Source organism: Pristiophorus japonicus, chromosome 21 (assembly GCF_044704955.1).
Source record: "Pristiophorus japonicus isolate sPriJap1 chromosome 21, sPriJap1.hap1, whole genome shotgun sequence".
NCBI classification, from domain to species: Eukaryota; Metazoa; Chordata; class Chondrichthyes; family Pristiophoridae; genus Pristiophorus; species Pristiophorus japonicus.
The window spans coordinates 50,398,021-50,422,323 of record NC_091997.1 but is presented as its reverse complement, the minus strand read 5'-3'; the positions used below and the strand labels follow the sequence as shown (position 1 = coordinate 50,422,323).

Here is a 24,303-nt window from a genome sequence, read left to right as displayed (position 1 = left end):
CCAACTTTCAGAAGCAGACTCACAGAAAGCTGCCTAAAGCACACAGTTACACCTAGAAGCAGCAGTTCCAAGGCTGGACGAATCCAGTGGATATGGGGACCTGGGTCTCAAAACATTTTTTTTTTAAAATACAGGTCCTAGCTGCTTTAATGCACATACAAAATGTATGTATCGATGTAAAATACAAAAAAATAGTTGCACCAATTGCACTATTGAGATTGAGGTCCCCACACAAACCTAGAAACAGTAGCAATGGTCTACACTTTCTCTGATCCCACTTCCACTTCTACTTTTGGGGGTTGTACATTTTAACCATTTTACGCTAAAAATAAATATATCTAGCAGTAACATGTATTGAATCGCTAACGGTTAGTCTTGGGTTTGGAATTGTGGCTGAACGTCGATGAGATCAGATTCATCTTCTTGCAGGATCACCATCACTAAAATGCAGCAAAATGTACAAAAACACTCAAAAATAAGAGACGTGGGAACACTGAAAAGGAAACCCCAGCAATACAATAGGTTACAATTTACTGGTTAATGGATAACCAATGTAATACCTATTATGATCAAGATAAAATTCCATGGGTTAACATCAACGACAAACATAACCAAAAATGTTTTTTCATCAATATAGTTGGAATAAAAAAATTGTATATTCCTTCCCGCTCCCGCCAAAGATCGAGCGAACAGATCAGTAACACCGTTTATGAAGCCACAAACTTTCATTTCCTGAAATTACTGGACTTGCAAAGTGACAACCGTTCTTTCAGACTTAAGCTCAAAGTTAAACATTTCTCAGTAGTTTTCAGTGTAGAGAATTCTTTATAACCCTATAATTAAAGAAAAACATTGACTGGAACTACATAGGCTTTTTTTTCATGGCTTCAGGAAACACTTTTTACTCTTTCGTTGGCCTGAAGCTGCAGGCTTAAAAATATCTCCAAGCAAGGATAGGTTGGTCACCAGCCAATTTGCCAACTTTCTAAATATTGGCTTTATGTGACTACCTGCTAAACTCCTGAGAAACAAGTGTATTTCAGCATATAAATATTCAATGGTTTCTGAATGATATTCTAACATTGTCAATACAGTGTTCAATTATGGAAAAAAAATAATCCAGCTCCATTTGCTGCCCTACAATTGCAAAAATGATAACGTGATATCAAAGTTTTCATAACATATAAACAGTTTTAAATGTATAATATTAAATGTTTCTTCAACAGGGTTTTGACACTTTACATCAGTTGTAAGAAGAGCAGTAGCCTTTCATTCACTTCTACGGAGAATGTCACACACACCAGTTTTGTTAAAATAGTGATAGTCTGAAAGAATAGCACCTTCACATCCTCTTGGAGAAGACATAGACATGGACATGGATTGATGTTTGAAACCAAACATCAGGCCATATGGCCCAGAATGCAAGCAGTGCTTAGAATGGAGTTGCTCCTTATTCTTTTCATTTAAACACTATTTGCAAATCACTGAAGCATTAAAAAAAAAATCTGCTTTTGTAACAACACTGGTAAAATGTATATTGAATTTGCTGCATCTTCTGAAGAAATGTACTTATTTCACACAAACTTGGAGACAGTTCAAAAGGCTACATATTGATGATACATATGAGAGTTCAGTGGTGGGGACTTGTACTGAATTATGTTTCTGCCACTGGTCACAGATATCACTTAATCCCACACATACCCAAGGTATACAGGCCAACAGGCATACATCAATTTGATCCATAACAGTAACCAATCAGGTGAATACAGGATATATATTCATGGATCAATCCTACCAAATGAGCATGCTATAATGTCCTCTGAATTTATGTGCCTCATCTCTCTAACACCTTTCTGAGCAGCACAGCTGAGATTAGGAATTTAGCACAACGTGGAATCAGTTAACTCTGTGGTACTGTATTTCCGTGCATGCAGCCATTGTACCACTGTGACACAGTCATTGTACTCTGTGCAAAATCTGTAAACACTATTTTCAACTGAGTGGTTTGTTGGTTTGGGGGCTGCAATTTGCAACAGGTTTGTATGAATCATATGGTTGGTGTGGAGGTCTATTCATAAATTTAAAACTTATCAGGTCATTGAGGAACCTATGAAATGTATATGGTTTATCAATATATTTCATTAATATGGAATGTATACACTGAAAAATGTGTTGTTGATGTCATGTGGACTGTTACACTAAGCTCTGGCTCCCTAATGTTCCATATGTATGATAATGGTTCAGATGCAAAAGGTGTGCCTCCTTCTGACACAAAATGTTTATACCCTGTAGCAGCAAGAACAGAAGGGAAAAATAAAAAGGCAACAATCCTAAATATTTAACTTTGCTCTAATCAAAGTCTTCAGTACACAGCTTAACTTTCATGCACATGTTAACCAAAGCAGTAATACATTGCACATTCACTGTTATTGATTCATCATATGGTAAGTATTAAACTCCAGCAGAATGTATTAAGCAGCAAGTCTTCATGCAAAATGGCTTCAGTGACAGGTATTTCATCAAACAAGACTGGTGCAACATAAAAAGTGTGAATGAGTGTAATCACAAATGAAAGACAAATGGATTTTCAAAGCAGCATTTAGCAGTAAATGATATAAGTGCAGCCTCTGCTTTCCAGTTTGAAGGGAAAATTATAAATTGTTTTTCAAAGTATTTGTTCCTTTTGTAGAAGTCAACTCAGGATAAACATCATAGCATGCATAATCTGAAACATAAAAATCCAATGCTCTGGATCATTTCCAATGCACTATCAAGTATTCCATATGCATATATGATAAATTAACTGCGGGGAGAGTACTTTCAGTTCCAGTTTTTTAATTCTAAAGAATAAATTTGAAACTTTCTACCTTGCAGGTGATGTATCAAGTACAGTGTTATTCCCTCCACTCTCTAGAAACCCGCCATCTTGTGTCTGCACAACTACAACCTGGCAACAACTAGTTCTTTAGAAAATAATGCAGACTTCACCATCTCTTCCTGTCCTGGTGGTTGCAGCAAGAAAAGATGCAAATATATCTTACATAGGTGGTCGCTGAGGGGTTAGTAGTCATCAGCGGAGCAGCTTCCTGCTCAGTATGAAGATTGGAAATGGTGGGACTCTACTGCAGAAGGCTAATAACACTAAATTTAAAATATCTCCAACAAGGCAATAATACTTTTTAAACATAGTAACTTACTAAGAAGAGGAAGTACCATACATTGGAAGTACTACCTACACTTACCTTCATCTTTAACTCTGCTATATTATTATTCAGAACAGTAATTTTTTTGTTGCTGATTTAAAGGCAAATTGGAAGGGACACGAGGAACTTGGAAGGTAATTAGCTGCATGGCAGCACCTAACATGACCAAAATCTGAAATGTTATTGCACTCTCTTCAGGAAACACCAATGTGCAGTTGCGAGTGCAGTTGAACCAAAAAACCCCATAAAAAGGCAAGTAGAATTCTGGGTTTTGTATAGAGGCATTGAATATAAGAGCAAGGAAGTGATGTTGAATTTGTACAAGACATTGCTTAGACCACATATTGCATATTATGTTGCAGTTCTGGGTTTCCCAATATCGGAAGCCAATATTAAGAGCCATGGAGAGGTTACAGCAAGGAGAGGTTATAGCGAGGAAGAAAGGTTTGAAAAATCAGATCTTTCTTCATTGGAACAGTGAAGATTAAGGAGGGAATCTAAGAGGTTTTCAGGATGATGAAAGGTTTAACAGGGTAAATAGCAAACTATTGTTACCACTGGTTAGAAAATCAGTAACATGGGAGTACATATACTCAGGGTTATCATGAGAAAAATGAAGGGTGAAGTTGGATGATTTTATTTTCCACAGAAGGTTATTAAAACAGGAAGGATAGGTTTAGACTTGGCTGTGATTGCCCCACCGTCAAATACACTGCCAGCTCTCATTTTCTGAAATCACACATTAAGATTGACCACTGGTGTAAGGTACAGGAGGATTGTTAGTGCCTGTGGAACTACACCCTTATATCAGTCATCACAATCAGGAGAGGAAGGGGTAACATGTGGAAGTCAGGGGAAGATTAGCAAAGGGCAATGTCAGTAGTCTTGAATATACAGTGTCACGCTTCAATTGAACACTCTGCAAGAGAAGTGAAAGCATCAATAAAACAAAATTTCCTAAATTAATCCATTGTATATCCTCATCAGTAAAGGCATTGAGTGCATCAATGCATGATAGAACTGTTTCTCTGGACAATGTCCAGATGCCAGTGAAGAAAGTGATAGATAGAAGAGATAAGACCTATTGCTTTGTCTGAACTCTCCTTCATGGTGGTAATCTCAGTAAGTGTTCTGCTTTCCTGCGACCTCAAGCGTTACTCATGGGACCAAAATTTAAGGAATTCCTCTAGGTTAAAGTGAAATAAATGTGTGATCTGGTTTAACTGTGCAACATTCCTTGGATCTGGATTCAGGCAACCTATAATGGAAGGGCTGCCTGGGTCATGACTTGCTAGCTGCATATTAAAGATTGATTGACTTTCACATGCATGGGTTGTGGGTGCTCATTAGCAATCACAAAATATAAGAATCCAACATCCAATATTTGTTAGAGACTTAACTTCATTTAACTATATTTTCTACAGTAGATGAAACGGCATGAAGGTTCACTCCAAATTTCTTACATCTCCTCTAACAGAATTTAGGTACTCCCAGGTACCAGTGAACACACATAGGCATGAAGCAGGCCCTGTGCAAAATATTTAACTGGTCTTTGCCCAAAGATGGTCCATGATGCTGATCCCTAGTCAGAGAACCGAGTTATGAGGAATGATTAGAAACACACAGACTCTTCACCTGTGAAAGGAGGTGAAAGAGAGGGGACATTGCAGAGGTACACAAGATACTATGTGATATAGAAAAGGTTAATCCGGAGCACTATTTCAAGTTAAATCACAATTGCAGGACAAGGGGACATAGGCACAAACTGGGAAAAGGCAAGTTCAGAGCCGATATCAGGAAGCACTTCTTCATACAACAATTAACATCTGGAATGGTCTTCTGGGTGAGGTACTTAAGGCAAAATGTCTGGAGTTATTCAAAGAGGCAGTTGGGTGCTGTGACAAGAGGATCCCATGGGAAGATGGGCTGAATGACCTCCCTTCATCTGTACTTGTTCTTGTGTTCTTTTCGCAGTTTATGTCATTTTTAGTTCTATTGAAGCCTGAATAAGTCTACAAAAAACATATACACTCCCCTTTAATCAACTGTATAGCTCAAATCATCACTCCATACCAATCAGAAGGGTTCGGAGTTAACTGGGTCCCGTAGGAAAAGAATAGTGCAGAAAGGAGACAATGTAACAGAAAGGAAATCTCACAGCAGCACAAAGATCGAGTAGCCCGAGTCAAATGTTTGGGCCCTGATGGAAGGTTTTGCATCTGGAGGCATCAAAAAAGTGGAACTTGCTGTCGCATCTCTTGCAGCAATTGTGGAACTTGCCACATGCAGAATCCGTTTCCAACCCCACTCCCTGCCCACAATGAGAGGGATTGTCCCACATGGGTGAGATGCTAAAAAGAACAAACTTTCATTTATATGGCTCCTTATCATTTCCTCATCATGTTCCAAAGTGCTCCAAAAAGCGATTAATTGGATGTGAAATGTAGTCACTGTTGTTATGTAGATTTATTTTACATGGAGCCATCTACACCAGTAATAGTTTTCAAGTTTACCCTGCAAATACTGACACACTCCTAGCGACCACTGTCCGAACTTCCAAAAGACCATGTCAGGTACTCAAAGGAAAACAGCGCTATCATTGCAGAAAATGTTTTTATTAGTATACAGCAACAGAAATAACGTGTTAGTGAGTCAACAGATACAGAAAAGTACAGAAAGCTGATGACAGAGGGACAGAAATCTGATGATCTCGTGGATCTAGCGATACGCGGAAGTGGCAGCTGATTTCCATCCACATTCTCACCATAGAGTAAAGTATCAGATGAGACTATATTGAAGGAGGTAATAAGATCGAAAAGAGGTGTCCAAACTACTGCCCATGGGCCACGTACAGGCCCCAAATTTGGGTGATCAGCCCTCCAGGTCTTATATTTCTTAGTTGCTGGTTTGTTTTTTTCCGATTTTGTGGACCTGGAGGTTGGAAAAGGGCCGTGTCTAGTGCTGCTGGCACAGTGGTGGATAAATCTTGTTTCAGAATCAAAATCTGTTAGAATCAACAAGTTAATGGGAACATAGATTTAAACTTCATACTTGGCCTTCGAGACTGTATGGTAAGCACGTTAGTGACCCATGAATACATGAAGCTTGGACACTCTTGTTCAATAGTAAAATAGCAGCATGGAGTTGGGAACAGATGGGAGCACAAATCTATGCCATTAAGATATTAGTCTGGGCAAGTAAACAATAGTGAGAAAAACTGGGAAGTATTACCATTCCCAGTACCATGTCTCCTTAAATCTTCCTCTAGTGATGTAATCTAATTCACAGTAAAGTAAAACATTTTTGTTTCTTTTCTATCTGAACCTCTTGTAAATGTATGGGAATTTAAGACATTACAGTCAATCTAAATCAAAGTTTTTGGTCACATTTATTATTAAAGAATGATTTATATTTAGTGAGCTGCAACTAAATACCATCAATATGCCCAATATGTTTAATATGCCAAATATATTGCATTTCAAATTGAAAATCTAATTTAATTTAATATAAAAACTGATCTGCACCCTTGGTAACTTTCATCTGGTTGGGCAATACTAGAAATATTTTTATACAATCTAGAGTTTTAGTAGTGTAATTCCCAATGGCACTAAGCTTTACTTCTTGATTTTGACTGTTTCTCCCATTCTCAGAGCTAGGGACTATATTTGCACTGTTCCCAGCAAAATGTAAGAGCTGAGAAGGTCACGTGTCACCACCCAGAAAAGTCTTCATTGATTATGATAAATTTGTGACATGAATACAAAGGATACCGCTCAAATTAAACTTTAACTGTTTCCCTGCACTTTGGCAACCTTTCATAGCCTCACTGGTAACCTCTAACTGTTCTATCATTTTATCTGTGGTATGGCAACTTATCTAGATTCTTTCATGCAGCTGATGGATCAATTACAATGGATATTTATTCACTGGCAATGGAAGGCATGTGAACAGGATTCGTATCTCAAAAGAATTACTTAAAAGCTGGATAATGAAAGCTATGTAACTGTTGGAAACTTATCCATGGCTGTTTTATTTCCCAATAGTAGTTCTGAATAGCAGAGGTTCATTTGGACTCAGATGTCGACTATTAAAATTCTTAAGTGTTTTATATGCATACATTTTCTACATAGATATCTTGATCCAAAAATCCCAATTATGTTAATCTAGTTATCAGATTATGCTGTTGTACATGTTTCAGATGTAAAGTTTGAGATAACCTAGCATCCCAAATAAGCTCCTCTGGGTTTCCAGGTCACAGCATGCCAGAGCCATCTAGAATATCAGCATCCATATATTGCCATATTTAACAATGTTGAAATACAGTGACTTCAAAGTCAATGCAGTGCACATAACATTAAGGTGCATGAAATCGTAGTTTAATTTAGCGTCGAAGATGTTACGATCATAGGTTACTCTCAATTTGACACCAAAGGCTGGACACGTTGTTTCCATATTAATGTTCCCAAAATAGAAAAGTAATCCATGAATATTAAATTGATGGTGTTTGAATGAATGATTCTTAAAGTACATGCAGTCACGCTCTGAAATATCTCACGCAAAAGTGAATACAAATTTATTTTGCCCCTTAAAAGACAATTTCAAGCCTAGTCTTGCGCTTTAATGAAAAGCGTATCTATTCCAGTAAGTCTAATGGTACTCATTGCAGGGAGGGGGGACTGTCTCTAAGAGGCCTACCTATCTTGGCTCCTTTCTTCAGGAGGGTGACCACCACTGCTGTATTGCGGCACCCCACTGCTCTGTCCAAAGGTCTCATGCCACTGTAGTCCACGTGCTCAATCATTGCTCCATGGTCCACGAGGTACTGCACCTATCACCAAGTGAAGAAAAATATATATATCAAGGGCTTAAATATTCTGGTGACCTTAGATCCAGGATCTATCACTTTGGCCAGGGGTCAGGAACACCACAAGGAGACACAGACAACAATGCAGTCTAGGGAAAAATATATATTGAGTGGCAAAATTCTTCAATATATATATTGCAGAATTTTGCCACTCAATTTTTTTTTGCCAAAATCTAGAAATGAATGAGTACAGTTGAGAGGAAACAGAAGAATAAAGGTAATGATAGATACTGGAGTGGAAAAAATTCTCCTTACAAACAAAAAAGGTGACATACAGGGGGAAAGAGTGAGAGGCATTACTGAACAGCATTCCAGGTAACTAAGATTAAGATTGTCAGGATTACAGTAACTGCGCCAGTGGCTTATGAAATACCCATTAGTTTTCTAAACATTTTGGTTCTGAATCAGCAATTCAGAAATAATTTCTGAATACCATTCAGGTCAATATAATGATACATTGCAAAAAAAAAGACTATTCCACGGCTTTATATTATATCATCTCTCCCCTCAGTATACATAAAGCTGTTTGCAACCACATTAAAATATTTGTGAAATTGGTGTTCAGATGAAACAGTGGGCGCTGTTCAAGCTTCAAATAAAGATCAAATTTTTTATACTGGGCCAAAGTGCTTGGTTAGAAGTATTTACCATAGCTAATCAGTGATAGGGAACTCAAAAACATTACTATTTTTAATGACCAATTAAGGTATTTTTGCACAGTTAAAAAGGAGGTATTAGGTTTTACAGTTTTTGTCTATTAGATATTTATAAACAGATTATTAGCTTTTTAAGTTTGAGAAAGACAGACTAACAATGCATTTGGTGAAGTAATCTATCCCCATTGTTAAGTTTCCATGCCCCCATCCCTCCATTCTGGCATAGCTGTTGGAAAAGGAAGGCAGAGAGAAATTCCAGTACTCCAAAATAAGTGACAATGAGGACAGGCAACTCTCGATTATCCGGGTCTCTCGGGGATTGGGCTATTCTGGGTAAATGATTTTGCCGCTAGGGCGAGTGCACTTCTCAGAGCTGATATTTGACGGTGATAGAACCAACCACAAAGGCTTAGTGCGTGCTATCTTAGCGTGAAGGTAATAAAATACATAACAATGGATTCACATCGTCTGTGTTAGTTATGTTTTGATTTTAAATGTCGCTGTAATTTAAATGCTCCTGTAATTTGATCCGTGGTCTTTCACGTGGAGAGAAAGGTAAAACCACGGGCAAGGACACGGTGAACCTTATTGTGTTGGATGCGGATATTTTTAAACTCTCTGGAGTGGGAACATTCAATAAATAATTCATTGCACCCAGGGCTGTAAGAGCGCGTCAAAGACCAAAAATGATTACTGTAGGTTGGACAGGAGCTTTGCGTTGCTTTCTGTTGCAGTTGGGACCAGCTTGTTATCCGGTGCTGAGATTAGAAAAACAGCGAAATGTCCAGCTCGGTGCAGCTGTACACAGGACATTATCATGTGTATTGGAACTTCATCTATCCCAAGGATCCCCTCCAATGATTTAACACCCCTGTAAGTAACCAGAACCGACTGCAGTATAGGTTTTGTTTTTCATCTGTTCCTGACTGGGGACGAAGTGACAACCCTCATTACGTCAGCTGGTATTCACATATGCAACAGTTTTTTAAAGTGCCGTTGCAGTAGGTTCTCCATTAGATCTGTGTATGGATAATCGAGAGTTGCCTGTATTTATATCGATAGAAAGTTAAACTAATCATATATCTGAGATACTTACAACATCTGCATCACCATAAAATGCAGCAAGATCCAGAGGTGTCCGTCCGTTTTTATCTGCATGGTCTGTGGCAGCACCTCTTTCTACTAAGGACTGAACCACAGGCAAGTGACCCTTCAGACATGCCCAGCTGAGGGCAGTTAATCCCTCTTTATCCATCAGTGAAAGTGCTGCTCCTGTAGAACCCAGAGAACACACAATGCAGAGCAATTAAAAGAGACGTGGAGTGACCATCTAGTTTCCTGACACGGTCTTCATTCATCACAACAACATCTTGTATTTATATAGCACCTTTAACGTAGTGAAACATCTCAAGGCGCTTCACATGAGTATTATCCGCTAAAAATTTGACACTGAGCCACATAAGTAGAAGTTAGCACAGGTGACCAAAAGCTTGGTCAAAGAGGTATGTTTTTAAGAGCGAGGAAAGAGGGGTAGAGAGGCGGAGAGGTTTAGGCAGGGAGTTCCAGAGCTTGGGGCCTAGGCAGCAGAAAGCACGGCCACCAATGGTTGAGCGACTATAATCCGGGATCACAGACATTGTATAATATACTGTTGAGCCTTTGTACAGCCTCAGATTCTGAAACAAGTAACATGTGCTGGGCACCACTGCCTTATTTGGAAAAACAAATCAGGACTCCTTGCAGAGGTGCTGATTATTACCTTGCTTTTCAGGTCATTTGAAGATGACCATTTATCTGACTCTGAACAATTGATTGTTTATAGTCAACATGTCCTACAAACACAGAAATTATTGCATTTCTGGTGATGTCAAATATGAACACATTTTATAGCCGGTTATGGGTTTCAGAAAAACAGCAGCACTACATTCTGGATACTGTACATTGCACTCCACTTGTCTTGGGACTTTGTCCTCTCCTTTTATATTTCCCATTACTTCCTCTTTCAGGAAGAACACATTCTGGGTTGCAGACATCTTATAATTTGGTTTGACACCTCACTCAGTGCTAATGCGTTTTAGAAACAGGTGGCCACCTCAAAAAACAGCAAGCCCAATCTTACTGCATCCTTCGCAACTGCTGTACATGCAGGGGCATAGCAAGCAGCAATACTGAATCTGCAATAATTATACCTGCGTTATCCCCCATCCAGTACAACACACTCACTCTTGAAGCTATTTTTCGCCCTATGTGCTCTTGGTTACGTCAAACCCTGTACCGTCCAAAACAGAGATGGGGGAAGAAGAGACGGCTCTCAATCTTTCATTGATATTCATTTCAGCTGGTTGTCGGAAAATAGCCTTCGGCTGATTTTTCCCTGGCCTTTACTCATGTTCCAACATGCCAAGACAGCAGGTTTCAATCGTTTCACTGATATTTGCCATAATTGATAGGTTACAGACTGCCACGGCAAAAATGATGGAGTAAACTGCATACTATTGGTTTCACTGATTGCCATTTGAATGTTGTCAAATATATAACAAGGGTTCAACTGGAATACTCTCAGTTGTACTTGTAATAAATGCATTTATGTGAAATTGCTGTGTGCATTATTTTGACACGTGTTAACTTGTTCACTTTTATACAATTTATAAAAAAATCACCCAGAGGAATCTCAAACATACAAATTCATTCATTACAAACTGTTCAGGATATTTCTCAGATCAAGTGCCCTATTAAAGATGAAGAATAATAATTGCTGCAGAAGAAAGGGCTTTCCAACTGCATGGGTTTCATCTAGTAATAAATTCAGTGATGTTCATTACAAGTAGTCAAAAGGATCCATTTCTTTTCAAGGCGATCTTAGGTCTTACTTGGTTTGACAGTACACTTACGTGTAATAGTGACAGAGCAAACAGCCCAGCAGTGGTCGTCATAGGAACACTTGTATAAGCAAAAAATCAACCACCTCATGACGTTGGTAACACACATGTCCTAGGGTTATGGGCTGTGCATTTCCTAATACCATCCTGTGGAATACTATCTATAGGAATACAAGTGCCTGGCAGTGAGATATGAGGGAATAGTTGCATCAAGTGGATCTGGTGATATAATTAACTGGAAGAGAACTGGAGCATTTTACAACACTAGAATCCCCTCAATTACTACCTTGCACCTTCCTCTAACATTTTTGTTTTTTATAGTATCTATACTAATTAAGGCGATATTTATTTGTCTTTTGAGTTGACCATGTTATTGTTAAGTGATATTTCCTTTAGTTGTTAGGGAATGAAGTTCACAAATTATACAGCAAGACAGCTAAGAGTGACATGGCGGGTCAATTGGAATTTTAATACTGAGATCGATAGATTTTTGTTGGCAAGTGTATCAAGTGATATGGAGAAAAGGTGGGTACAATGGAGGTGAGGTACAGATCAGCCATGATCTCATAGAATGACAGAACAGGCTCGAGGGGATGAATGGCCTCCTTCTGTTCCTATGTCTAGGCTTGCATATGAAGAATAGTCACTTAGGTGAGACTGTTAGTGTCTGAGAAACGGTGCTCCCACAAGAGTCAACACTTTCAGGAGAGGAGGAGAAAATATTTGAGGGGTGGAAACCACTTTTCACATTACCTCTACTAATCCATTTCCATCTAACTTGGGGCTGTACCAAACTTAATATAACCTTTATGATCAACATACTTCCACAGCAATATTTTTGCATGTTGCAAATTTGAAGAATTACAAAATGTTTGGCTTTCTCAACAATCAATCTCTGAAACTAACCTTGAGCAAGCAAGAACTCCACTGTATCCAGGTGCCCCTCTGATGCCGCCATCATTAGAGGGGTCCTGCCCTGCTTGTCCGCCATATTTGCATCTGCACCATGAGTTAGCAGCAAATCCACAATCTGAAAACACATACAATATGGAATCATTTTCAAGTAGTTAGTTGTCAATTTTATAAAGTATGAATGATAGGAATTCTCACAAATCGGTGAGAAGGGGCTGAGGTAGTCGGCTCACCTGCCAGTGCCCTTGCCTCACTGCACTGAACAGTGGGACAATCCCCCGCCGGTTGGACTGCGACACTGCTGCTCCTTGTTCCAACAGCAGTCTGCACACTTCGAGCTTTCCTCGTCCAGCTGCAGCAGTCAATGCTGAGAACAGATGAACATAGCATTTCAGAAATACATAAGAATTTTGAGGAACAAGGTCATTGAATCCAACAGGTCCACTCATTTTTTAAAGATCTCAGCCCAGCTACCCATCTTCTTTCCATATCACTCAAATCACCACCAGACTGCCTCCAGAACCCTCTTCTATTGCCCACTTCAATGGACTTCCCTGGCAACTGATTCCCCTTGAGGAAAAATGTTTTGCCTGAATTCCTGTCTTATTCCTAATTTTTTATACTTTTATCTCCTGAAACTTGAACCCCTTACCACAGTAAAACAACAATTGCCTGGATTAACTTTGCCAATCCTCTTCATGTTCTCCACTTTGGTCACTTTAAAGTCTTCTCTTTTCCAAAGAAAAAGAGCCCAATATACTTAACCTTCTCTCATAACTAAAATTCCTGACACCCAGAACCATCTGCATTGCTCACCTCTGTACCTTTCAAGTAGAAAATCCATTCTGTGGTTAGGTGACCAGAACTATAACCATACTCCAGATTCTATTTCTTATGCGAATCATAGAAATTATAGAATGGAACACATCATAAAAGTGATATTATTACAACACTAACCCTTTAAATATAATATGTGCTTTTACATTTCAGTTGCATGCTTTCTGTTCATTGCCAAAAAAATCAATAGATTTGAAAGCTGATTATGGTGTCCAAGTGATACATTTGATTGGACGAGAATTAAAAATGTACTTTGCATTTGTCTTCACTGGAGAAGAGGATATTGCCAGTGTAGCAGTAAAGGAAGATGTAGCAGTGAGCAGTGAGATTGGATAGAATAAAAATAGAGGAGGCACTTAAAAGGTTGGCAGTACTCAAAGTAGAAAAGACACCTGGTTCGAATGGGATGCATCCTAGGTTACCGAGGGAAGCAAGAGTGGAAATTGCGGAGGATCTGGCCACAATCTTCCAATCCTTCTTAGATGAGAGTGGTGCCAGAGGACAGGATGATAGCAAATGTTACACCCCTGTTCAAAAAAGGGGAGGGGGATAAACTCAGAAACTACAGGTTACTCAGCCTAACATCGGTGGTGGGAAAACTTTTGGAGACAATAATCCAGGACAAAATTAATTGGCACTTAGAAAAGTATGGGCTAATTAATGAAAGTCAGCATGAATTTTTTTAAAGGCAAATAGTGCTTGACTAATTTGATTGAGTTCTTTGATGAAGTAACCAAGAGGGTGGATGACTTGTTAGCAATATTAAAGCCCATTGGATTAAAGGGATAGTGGCAGTATGGATACAAAATTGACTAAGGAAGAGGAAGTAGAGAGTAGTGGTGAACGGTTGTTTTTAATACTGGAGGGAAGTATACAGTGCAGTTCCCCAGGGGTTGGTATTAGGATCACTTCCCTTTTTGATATATATTAATGAAATTGACTTGGGTATATAGGGCATAATTTCAAAGTTTGCAGATAACACAAAACTGGGAAATGTAGTATATATCAGCAGGATTGCAACAGACTTCAAGAGGACAGAGACAGACTGGTAAAATGGCAGTCACACGGCAGATGGAATTTAACACAGAGAAGTCTGAAGTGATTTATTTTGGTAGGACTGAGTTAACCCATCCCACAATATTCACAGTATGGATAATCACAAAGTGATAGACACCCTATTGCTTCAAGACTTTAAGTTCACTCTGTGGTTAAGGCACTGTAATAATTGCTCAAACTTGCTCATGTTTTTGATGTCAGCAGAACCCTTTGATACTTCCAAAAACTCGCATTTATATAATGTTTTTAACATAGTAAAACATCCAGTAATGTAAAAACACTGGGGGTGAAATTCCATGGCGCTGAAAAATGGGCTTGGCACAGAGATGCGCGATATGCCTGCGTCTGTTCAAAGGACCTCAAGCAGCCATCAAATTCGTGCTGCCTGCTAACTATAATGATTGTAGCACATAGCCCACCCTGAACACGCAGGCAGGCTGTGAATCAGTAGGGTGTCCATGTTCTTGATGTCCCTCGTGAAAACAGATGCTTTACTTAAAGCTAGCCTGTGCCTCATAAAGGCAGTCTGCAGCTCTTAAAGATGAGCTGCCTTCTGCTGAATGTTAAAAGTGCTTCAGCACTAATACAAATGGTCAGGAAAGGGCATCCAGGGTCTCGGACGCAGCACTTGAGCTTTGTGCAGAGGCCAAAACTTGGAAGAGAGGTCTTCTCCCCACAGAGGGCTGAGGCCCTCCAGAAAGAAGGGACCAGATTTCGGAGCCAGTCACTGCCATCAGTGTTGTCCCCAGGACCTGGCTCCAATCCCCAAAGGCGTTTCATGACCTCAGACGAGTGGTCAAAGTCGGTGAATGCACCTTCAAATGACATCTCCTATCAACTGCACTACCACCCCCCACCTCCCCCATCACTCACCTACCAACAATCTTTATCAAACATGAGGAACACCTCACATTCCTAGTTTCGCCTTACCCCTTGGAGTAGACGGTGCTGGCCATTCTTAGCAGGGGCATGGCTGAGCCCTTGACCAGCGGCCGGGCTGAAAGAATACAAGATGCCTGTATCCTCATATGTTATCCTCCTTCCCACATCCCACTTCCCCCTCATCCCACAATATCTTCTGATTTACAATCTGCACATGGTGTAAGCATGCACCTCCTGCTTTACCCCCTCCCCACTACCCTACCCTTGTGCCTTGCTCATTTTAGACACTCAAGAAATCCAGCCTGCCCAGCCAGTGGATGACCAAGAAGAGGAAGAGAAGAATGAAGAAAAAGAGAAGCACTGTCACTCGCTTTTACACTGCCAGCCACCAGCTTCTCGAGGTCATCCTTCAAGGCCATCTACAGTCTCCCCCACTGAAAGTCAGCAGCCATGCTGCAGCCACTGGGGTAGCTCTGTGTGACATCAGTAGGATAGGCAAAGGCACACACAAGACAGTCACTAAAAGAATGCGCAAGGGTGATTAGCTGATTTTTTGATGTAATATTGGATGCATATCTGCATAAAATTGGATTGGAAAATTTGCTTTGTGGTGGCTTTTATTTCTGCAGTGTGGCCAAGGATGCTGTGATGGTCAGCAACAATGGTAAGGTAAGGTGTGGGATAAATGTTAAAAGGGGATTTGAGGTTGTGTTCATTAATACCGCAGGTGGATGATTTGGTTCCGGATATCCCTGCCAGAAGGGGGCTGTCTGGGTTGCCTCCAATGTTCCCTCTAATTTTTTTTGTACTGAGCAGGCCACGAAACTCCTTTGAGCGTGACCTATTTGTCAGTGGGCAAATTTTCGTGGGCAACAATTGTTATTACAACAACTTTAACAACAACAGCAACCACAGAAAAGTATATATACAGTAATGCCATATTGCCACCGTCTTAAATCATCATGAGACAATGAGACAAACACTTACAAATCATGAAATCAGTTGCTCTTTTTTGCTTTTTAAACACGATTAGTGGCTTTATTTAAACACCAAAAGTAACAGGTCACAGGAGCTCTTCCAAAATCTATGGGCCTGAATTCACGCTCCCTGCAGGCACGTCCGGGGTACGCACATGCCCATGGGGTCCCCGCAAGTTGTGGGTTTAGGCATGTGACGCGCATGCGATAAAACCCGGAACTTGCGATCTGTCAAAAATTCTCTCGATAGACGGCACGCCTCCGAAACCAAAGGGCCTCCGCAGGTGGGGAGTTGTGCTATTTGCTCAAGTCCTGTCCAGCAAATGTCCTTCAAATTCTTACGACTGATAAACCTTCATGTAGTGGCCCAGCACCAGAAGTCTCCAAAACTCCCAGAACAACAGGTACTTTTGTAGAAATTTTTGTGGTCCCACAGGAAACCCCCGACTGCAAATTATGGGCCTATATTATTGCATCTGAAAATATTTTACAAAAAACTTTCTAAGAAATCTTACAAGTTATTCCCATCACTTCTCCTCCCTCTCCCATTCCTCTCTTCCCCTCCTTCCTTCTGCCTCTCTCGCTTCCCGCTTCCTCCTCCTCTCTCCCCAATGTTATCTCCCCTCTCCAATCTGATCTCCCCCTCTCTGCAATCTTATCTTCCTCTCCCCCTCCCTCCAATCTTATCTCCCCCTTTCTCCATTTGTATCTCCCCTACCCTTCCTGAGACTTAGGCCTGTGGACTCCCAGCACAGTATCGGCATTCAGCAGCAGTTCATTGTCGGTGGCTAAGGGCTCCGGGTTATAGTGGCTTCCAGCGCACAGGTGCCAAAATGGTTCCAGTGCGCAGGCGCCGAAATGGCTCCAGCGTGCACCCGCCGAAGCCCACTTCTGTGGGCCTAAAGAACGAGTCTGTGGATGCAATTGAAAAGAGCACCTGTACACTAGAGCCAGTTCCAGTGTGACTGTGCGGCACGCAACGCTTGGTGCATGGCATTCTCGAAGTAACTGCGGGGCGCGCAGCCGTTCAGCTTAGGGAGAACAGAGGTTGCTTCCTTCCTTTTCCCTCTGCGAGCAGCTTGTCCTCTTTGCTGTCTCTGCTCCATCTCATGCTGCAGCCCAAAGAGCGATTACAACTAGAGCCCTCAGGACTGGGAGCAAGTGTTTTCAGAGGCCTTCCTTTAAGAGCGAAAACCTTGCACTGCAGTACAGCGGCAGCTGGGGATCCTGCAGCGTGAAAGACAAAAGGATAGTATGCAGGTACAGCAAGTGATCAGGAAAGCCAATAGAATCTTGGCCTTTACTGCAAAGGGGATGGATTATAAAAGCAGGGACGTTTTGCTGCAGCTATATAAGGTATTGGTGAGGCCACACCTGGAATACTGCGTGCAGTTTTGGTTTAAGAAAGGATATACTTGCTTTGGAGGCAGCTCAGTTGATTCCGGGGATGCGGGGGTTGACTTATGAGGAAAGGTTGAGGAGGTTGGGCCTCTACTCATTGGAATTCAGAAGAATGAGAAGTGATCTTATCGAAACGTATAAGTTTATGAGGGGGCTTGACAAGGTGGATGCAGAGAGGATGTTTCCACTGAGTGGGGAGACTAGAACTAGAATAAGGGGCCGCCCATTTAAAACTGAGATGAGGAGGAATTTCTTCTCTCAGAGGGTTGTAAATCTGTGGAATTCGCTGCCTCAGAGAGCTGTGGAAGCTGGGTCATTGAATACATTTAAGACAGAGATAGACAGTTTCTTAACCGATAAGGGAATAAGGGGTTATGGGGAGCAGGCAGGGAAGTGGACCTGAGTCCATGATCGGAACAGCCATGATCGTATTAAATCGCGGAGCAGGCTCGAGGGGCCATATGGCCTACTCCTGCTCCTATTTCTTATGTTCTTATGCAAATGTCAGCAACACTTTCTGCAGTCCCTTCACAGTAACAATTTTTAAAATATCTTACACCAAGCCACTAATCTAATAAAGAAACCAGTATAAAAACAAAAATCTAAACTGACTGAAACTTGAGTGTGTCCCTTTAAGATGTGCTGGTGTGGGGTCCTTCATACAACTGAATACATGTTCAGCTGTGCGTGCTTTGAAGAGGGCGTTAATGGAGCAGTGACGTCCAAAATAGCAGATCATGCGTCAAGTCAGCATTGCATGCTGATTGATGTCACAATCTAACTAATTACCATATTTGCAGTGACGCAGACAATGGGAGCGCTGCCGACCTGCCCAAAATTGTGGCCACAGCATTCCGCGCCGGAAGTGGGCGAAAGCGAGGCAGCTGCCATTTTTTCACCGATACCGGCTTCATCAGCTGGAGCTAAGGGGCTAAATTTCACGGCCACTTAATTTACAAAGCCACACAAGGCAAGGACTATATGAGAACTGTGAGGAAAGAAACATTAATCAGCTTTTCTCATTCATATCCTGACTGACTAACCCATTGTACATTTCCCAATGACATCCCAGCTGGTGTCTGCAGATGGAGCCATCAGCAACAAAGGTACTTTTTGAAATGCAGAATTAAACAGAGAGGAAGCTTTATGGTTGATCCCTGGTGGTCGCATGGTGAATGTTTGCTGATCCCAGTACTGGATGAGCAGATATTTCCTCCAAATAAATATTGGGAAGACCAAAGCCATGTTTTTAGTCCCCGTTCCCCTAGCCACTGACTCCATCCCTCTCTTTGGCAACTGTCTGAGGCTGAACCAGACTGTTCACAACCTTGGTGTCATATTTGACCCCGAAATGAGCTTGCAACCACATATCTGCACGATCGTTAAGACCGCCTATTTCCATCTCCATAACATCGCTCGACTCCGCACCTGTCTCTGTTCATCTGCTGCTGAAACCCTCATCCATGCCGTTGTTACCTTTAGACTTGACTATTTCAACACAGTCCTGGCTGGCCTCGCATGTTCTACCCTCCTTAAACTTGAAATCACCCAAAACTCGGCTGCCCATGTCCTAACTTGCATCAGGTCCCGCTCACCCATCTCCCCGTGCTCGCTGACCTACACGGGATTCCAGTTAAGTAACGCCTCGATTTTAAAATTCTCATCCTTGTTTTCAAATCCCTCCATGGCCTCGCCCCTCCCTATCTCTGTAATCTCCTCCAGCCCCACAACCCTCAAAATATCTGCGCTCCTCCCAATTCTGGCCTCTTGAGCATCCCTGATTTTAATCACTCCATCATTGGTGGCCGTGCCTTCAGGTGCCAAGGCCCAAAGCTCTGGCATTTCCTCCCTAAATCTCTTTGCCTCTCTTTCCTCCTTAAAATCTTAAGCAGTTGAGTCCAGACTTGCTGGGGCTGGTGACCATATCATAAAGATAAAATTAGATCTCATCAGAGACGATCTTCAGATGTTGCAATGGAGTTCACCCATTGATATACTGACCAACAAACACTATAGGCCTCCGGGAAAGCCGCCAGAAAATGTAACCCTTCCCACCCCCACACTGATGGGCAAACAATAAAAATATAACCTTGGCAAAGGAGGAGTTTGAAGTTCCGGCATCCATCTGAGGTGGTTTAGAGGGCGTTGCACACTGACTGAGGTCATGCTCCGACTCATTACGATACTTTCGATGAGCGCAGGAATGGCAGCGCTGCTGACCTGCTGAAAATGGCGGCCGCCGCCGCAAACCCGCCGGCAATAGGCGATAGTGCAGCGGCCGCCATTTTCTCCCTGAATCTGGAGGTAATGCTTGGCGCTAAACCCCCGGATTTCTAGGTCAGTTTGCCGGTTAGATCAGTGACATTCACTAGAGGGCACTATGGAGCTGCATTGAAAAACATTGGTCCTTCTAAGGAAAGCTATTTATGCAAGATTTTGTTGTGATTGTTCCTGTGTTTAAAACAGGCCACTCTGTGAATTTGTGCATCTAATCTGTATGTTTTATCATCTTCTTTCAAAGACAGAAAAATGAAATAAACCAGAAATATAGCAACACTCCCAAGAAATCCTCTTATTCCCTCCTCACCTGGTTACAGAACCAGTCAAAAGCTATCAAAACAAAACAAGAAATTGATCACCAACACCCAAAAACCCAAGATGTGTTATGACGACTTTTTCACACAAAGTATGGTCAAGAGAAATAGCAAGAGAAAGGTTTTTAAGGAGTTGTTTAGCAGTAAAGAGACAGATGACAAGGCAGAGGGAACTGGGGCAGAGTAGCTATCAACGGTGGGGTGGAGACAAGGAGAAGACTAGTGTTAGAGGTGTGAAGGGTACACGTGGCGACATAAAGCAGAAGAAGGAGACTACTAAACTAAAAAACTTGGTTAAAATAAATCCAACTTACTAAGTTACTAAGTCAGTGTATCCAGGCACACAAACATGCATGAATCTTCTGCACTGTGCTAACGCTAAACCTGTAATACAAAGCTGCTGATTATACAGAAATGAGCAGTCTGGCACTGGTGCTGAAACCACTGGAAAAAAGTGATCTCACACTGTAAGCGCAGCGTAATGGCCTGGAACCAATTTTTAAACTTGAAGCATCCAGTTTAAAAGGTACTCGAATGGTTTGCTGTTCTGATGGTGAAATTTGTATGATATGAAACAGCTTTCTATTCCTGTCTGCTCTTTTCCAACTCCATAAATCATTTTGGCAGTCGGGGATGAGAGAACAGAACTCTGGACACGCTTTCAGTAAACACGCACAAGCTCTGCTTTCCCTTGGATCACTCTCAGAAATACTTCATACAGTAAGTATAACTGGACTTTAGTCAAAGCACTTGGGGCAAGTTATTGCCTCACTGTGCTGAGTTGAAATGTAACAGCTTTCAAGTAACATCAGTCTGCTTGTCCTTCCATCTCTGATAGGTTTCATTGCTTTCTTTTGCTACATCTGGTCATTTCTGACCTGTTCTGGCTTTTTTCCACTGCTCATTCATCAAAATATTTTATTCTTATTTAGGACTACTTTCTACTGATTACAGATAAAGTGCACAAATGCCTGGTCTTCACCTATATAACTGTCTCTCATTTCACTTCCGAACATTTTGTTACAAAAGCACAAGGGAAGAACTGGGGAGAACACTGTCCTTAAAAATGTATTGATAAAAATGTCTCTTTTAGATTCAGAGTTCCTTTGCCTTCCTAATCTTCAAGGTCCAGTGAAGGTCAGCATAGCACAAAAGAAATTGTGGGTTTGAACCTATACCCTATCCATTCAATTCTGCAGCAGATAGAGTACACAAACAACCAGAGACTGCATCAAATTGCTGATGCCTGTAATCATTTCCACTTGGGGTTTGCTATGAATGCACATTATAAAAATAAAAACAGAAAATGCTGGAAATCTCAGCGTGTTGGACAGCATCTGTGGAGAGAAAAGCAGAGTTAACGGTTAGGGTTGACGACCTTTCATCAGAACTGGCTAGTGTTCGAAAAGAACATATTCTTAAGAAGTACTGAAAGGGGGAGGGGAAGAGGGGAAAAAGAAACAAAAGGGAAGGTCTGTGATAGGGTGGAAAGCAGGAGAGGTTGGAGAGACAAAAGGGACGATGAGCCGAATTCAGACACTAGCCAGTTCTGAAGAAGGGTCATCGACCCGAAACGTTAACTCTGTTTCTCTCTTCACAGATGCTGCCCGACCCTCTGAGATTTCCAGCATTTTCAGTTTTTATTTTAGATTCCAGCATCGACAGTATTTTGCTTTTGTTATAAAAAAGAATAGCCTGTCTGGTACAAGACATTTGATTGTAACATTGGAACAACACCTTTTTCAATTAAAATCAATATATGACTCTGAATTCAATTCCTCACTGTAATGGTTTAATATTTTCAACTGACAGAAATGGCTCACTCGCACAGGAGTACGTGTAGTTTTTAAATAAACAACTTACATTTATATAGTGCATTTAACGAAGCAAAACATCCCAAGGCGCTTAACAAGAGTGATAGCAAAACAAAACGTCAGCACCAAGCCACAGGAGATATCAGGCCAGATGATGTGTTGCTGGAGGACTGCCAACGCTGTCTCATTGTTTAAAAAGGGAGAAGGGGATAGACCGAGTAATTACAGGCCAGTCAGCCTAACCTCGTAGGTGGGCAAATTATTCAAAAAAATTCTGAGGGACAATATTAATTGAAAAGCACAGATTAATCAAGGACAGTCAGCATGGATTTGTTAAGGGTAGGTTCTGACTAACCTCATTGAATTTTTTGAGGTGGTACCAAGGAGGGTTGATGGGGGTAGTGTGTTTGATGATGTCTACATGGATTTTAGCAAGGCTTTTGACAAGGTCCCACATGACAGAATGGTCGGAAAGGAAAAGCCTATGGGATCCAAGGCAAAGTGGCAAGTTGGCAGAAACAAAAGGTAATGGTCAATGGGTGTTTTGTGACTGGAAGGCTGTTTCCAGTGGGCACAGTAATAGGTCCCTTGCTTTTTGTGGTGTATATTAATTATTTGGACTTCAATGTAGGGAGCATGATTAAGAGGTTTGCAGAGGATACAAGAATTGGCCTTGTGGTTGATAGTGAGGAAGATATCTATAATATCTATTGGTCAGGCAGGCAGAAAAGTGTCAAATGGAATTCAATCCGGAGGAGTGTGAGGTAATGCATTTGGGGAGGGCGAACAAGGCAAGGAAATACACAATAGATGGTAGGATAATGACAAGTTTAGAGGAACAAAGGGACCTTGGAGTGCATGTCCACAAATGCCTGAAGGTAGCAGGATTTAGGAGAGGTTGAGAAGGCAGTGCAGACACTGATCCTGTCCAACAGCTTCAATGTGCTCGCTGCCTGTGAGGACAAGGAGAGAGACTGCGGGGAAGACAGCCACAATGCAGATCAAGGTACCAAGACTCAGAAGGTTGTCCAAGGGGAGAGGAAAAGCAGAATAGAAATGTGGTAGTGATAGGGGACTCTATATTTAGGGGGATAGATAGCGTCCTCTGCAGCCAAGAACGAACGAGAATCCCGAAGGGTGTGTTGCCGACCCGGTGCCAGGGTAAGGGATATCTCATGGTGGCTGGAGATGAACTTGAAAGGGAGGGGGTAAATCCAGTTGTCATGGTCCATGTTAGAACAAACGACATAGGTAGGAACAGGGAGGAGGTCCTGCTGAAACAGTATCAGGAGTTAGGCACTAAATTAAAAAGCAGGACCTTGAGGGAAATAATCTCTGGATTATTGCCCGAACCACGTGCAAATTGACATAAAAGCAGACAGATCAGGAGAATTAACACGTGGCTAAAGGGCTGTTGTGAGAAAGAGGGGTTCCTTTTTATGGGACACTGGCACCAGTTCTGGGACAGGAAAGAGCTGTGGGACGAGCTCCACCTGAACCATGATGGGATTCGTGTCCCAGTGGAAAAGGTAAATAGGGAGTTGGCAAAGACTTTAAACTAGTAAGCTGGGGTGGGGTGTGGGGGGGGAGGGATCTACAAGAAACGTAACCAGCCTAAATATAAACAAAGCTAGAAAAGAGAGCGTAGGAAAGAATAAAATAAGCGAGGACATTGATGGCAAGAGAATAAACAGAGTTATAGTCTAAAAAGATGGTTAAGCATAAATTGAGAGGAAATCCTTTTAAAAATTAGTTAAAACTGTCTGTACAGCAATGCGCACAGTGTCCATAATAAAATAGGGGAGCTGGAGGCAATAATACGTTGCGAGGAACCAAACATAGTAGGGATTACTGAGAGATGGCTACAGAAAAATTGGGACTGGGAATTAAACATTGCAGGGTATAACATAGTTAGAAAAGATAGAAAGGGAAAAAGGGGAGGTGGTGTAGCTGTACTTATTAGGAACAACATAATGGCAGTAGAAAAAAGTGACGCAGCTATCAGCAGGACAGAAGTAGAATCCATATAGAGATAGAGATAAAAGATAATAAAGGATCAATCACACTAATAGGAGTAGTCTACAGACCACCTAATAGTAGCAGAGAGGTGGAGGAAGAAACAGCAGACAAATTAGGGAAATGAGTGAAAAAACATAGAATAATAATCATGGGGGATTTCAACTACCCTGATATTAATTGGAGAGAAGAGGTAGGTAATGGGGATAAGG

The 24,303-nt window shown here is 41.4% G+C and overlaps 1 protein-coding gene across 16 annotated transcripts in view; it reads right to left on the bottom strand.

The window, feature by feature from the left end:
- tanc2a (tetratricopeptide repeat, ankyrin repeat and coiled-coil containing 2a) overlaps positions 1 to 24,303 on the bottom strand; it is a 1,120,879-nt gene that overhangs the window by 40,909 nt on the left and 1,055,667 nt on the right. For 15 of the 16 annotated variants that reach the window (XM_070864738.1, XM_070864743.1, XM_070864740.1 and 12 more), the window contains 4 exons: positions 12,748 to 12,881; positions 12,509 to 12,632; positions 9,820 to 9,995; positions 7,899 to 8,031 (listed from right to left, as the gene is read on the bottom strand). In XM_070864738.1, the coding sequence (XP_070720839.1) occupies positions 7,899 to 8,031; positions 9,820 to 9,995; positions 12,509 to 12,632; positions 12,748 to 12,881 (567 nt within the window). Of the gene's footprint in view, positions 1 to 1,775; positions 2,726 to 7,898; positions 8,032 to 9,819; positions 9,996 to 12,508; positions 12,633 to 12,747; positions 12,882 to 24,303 lie in introns of those variants that run through there. The other variant, XM_070864750.1, reaches the window with a different exon arrangement.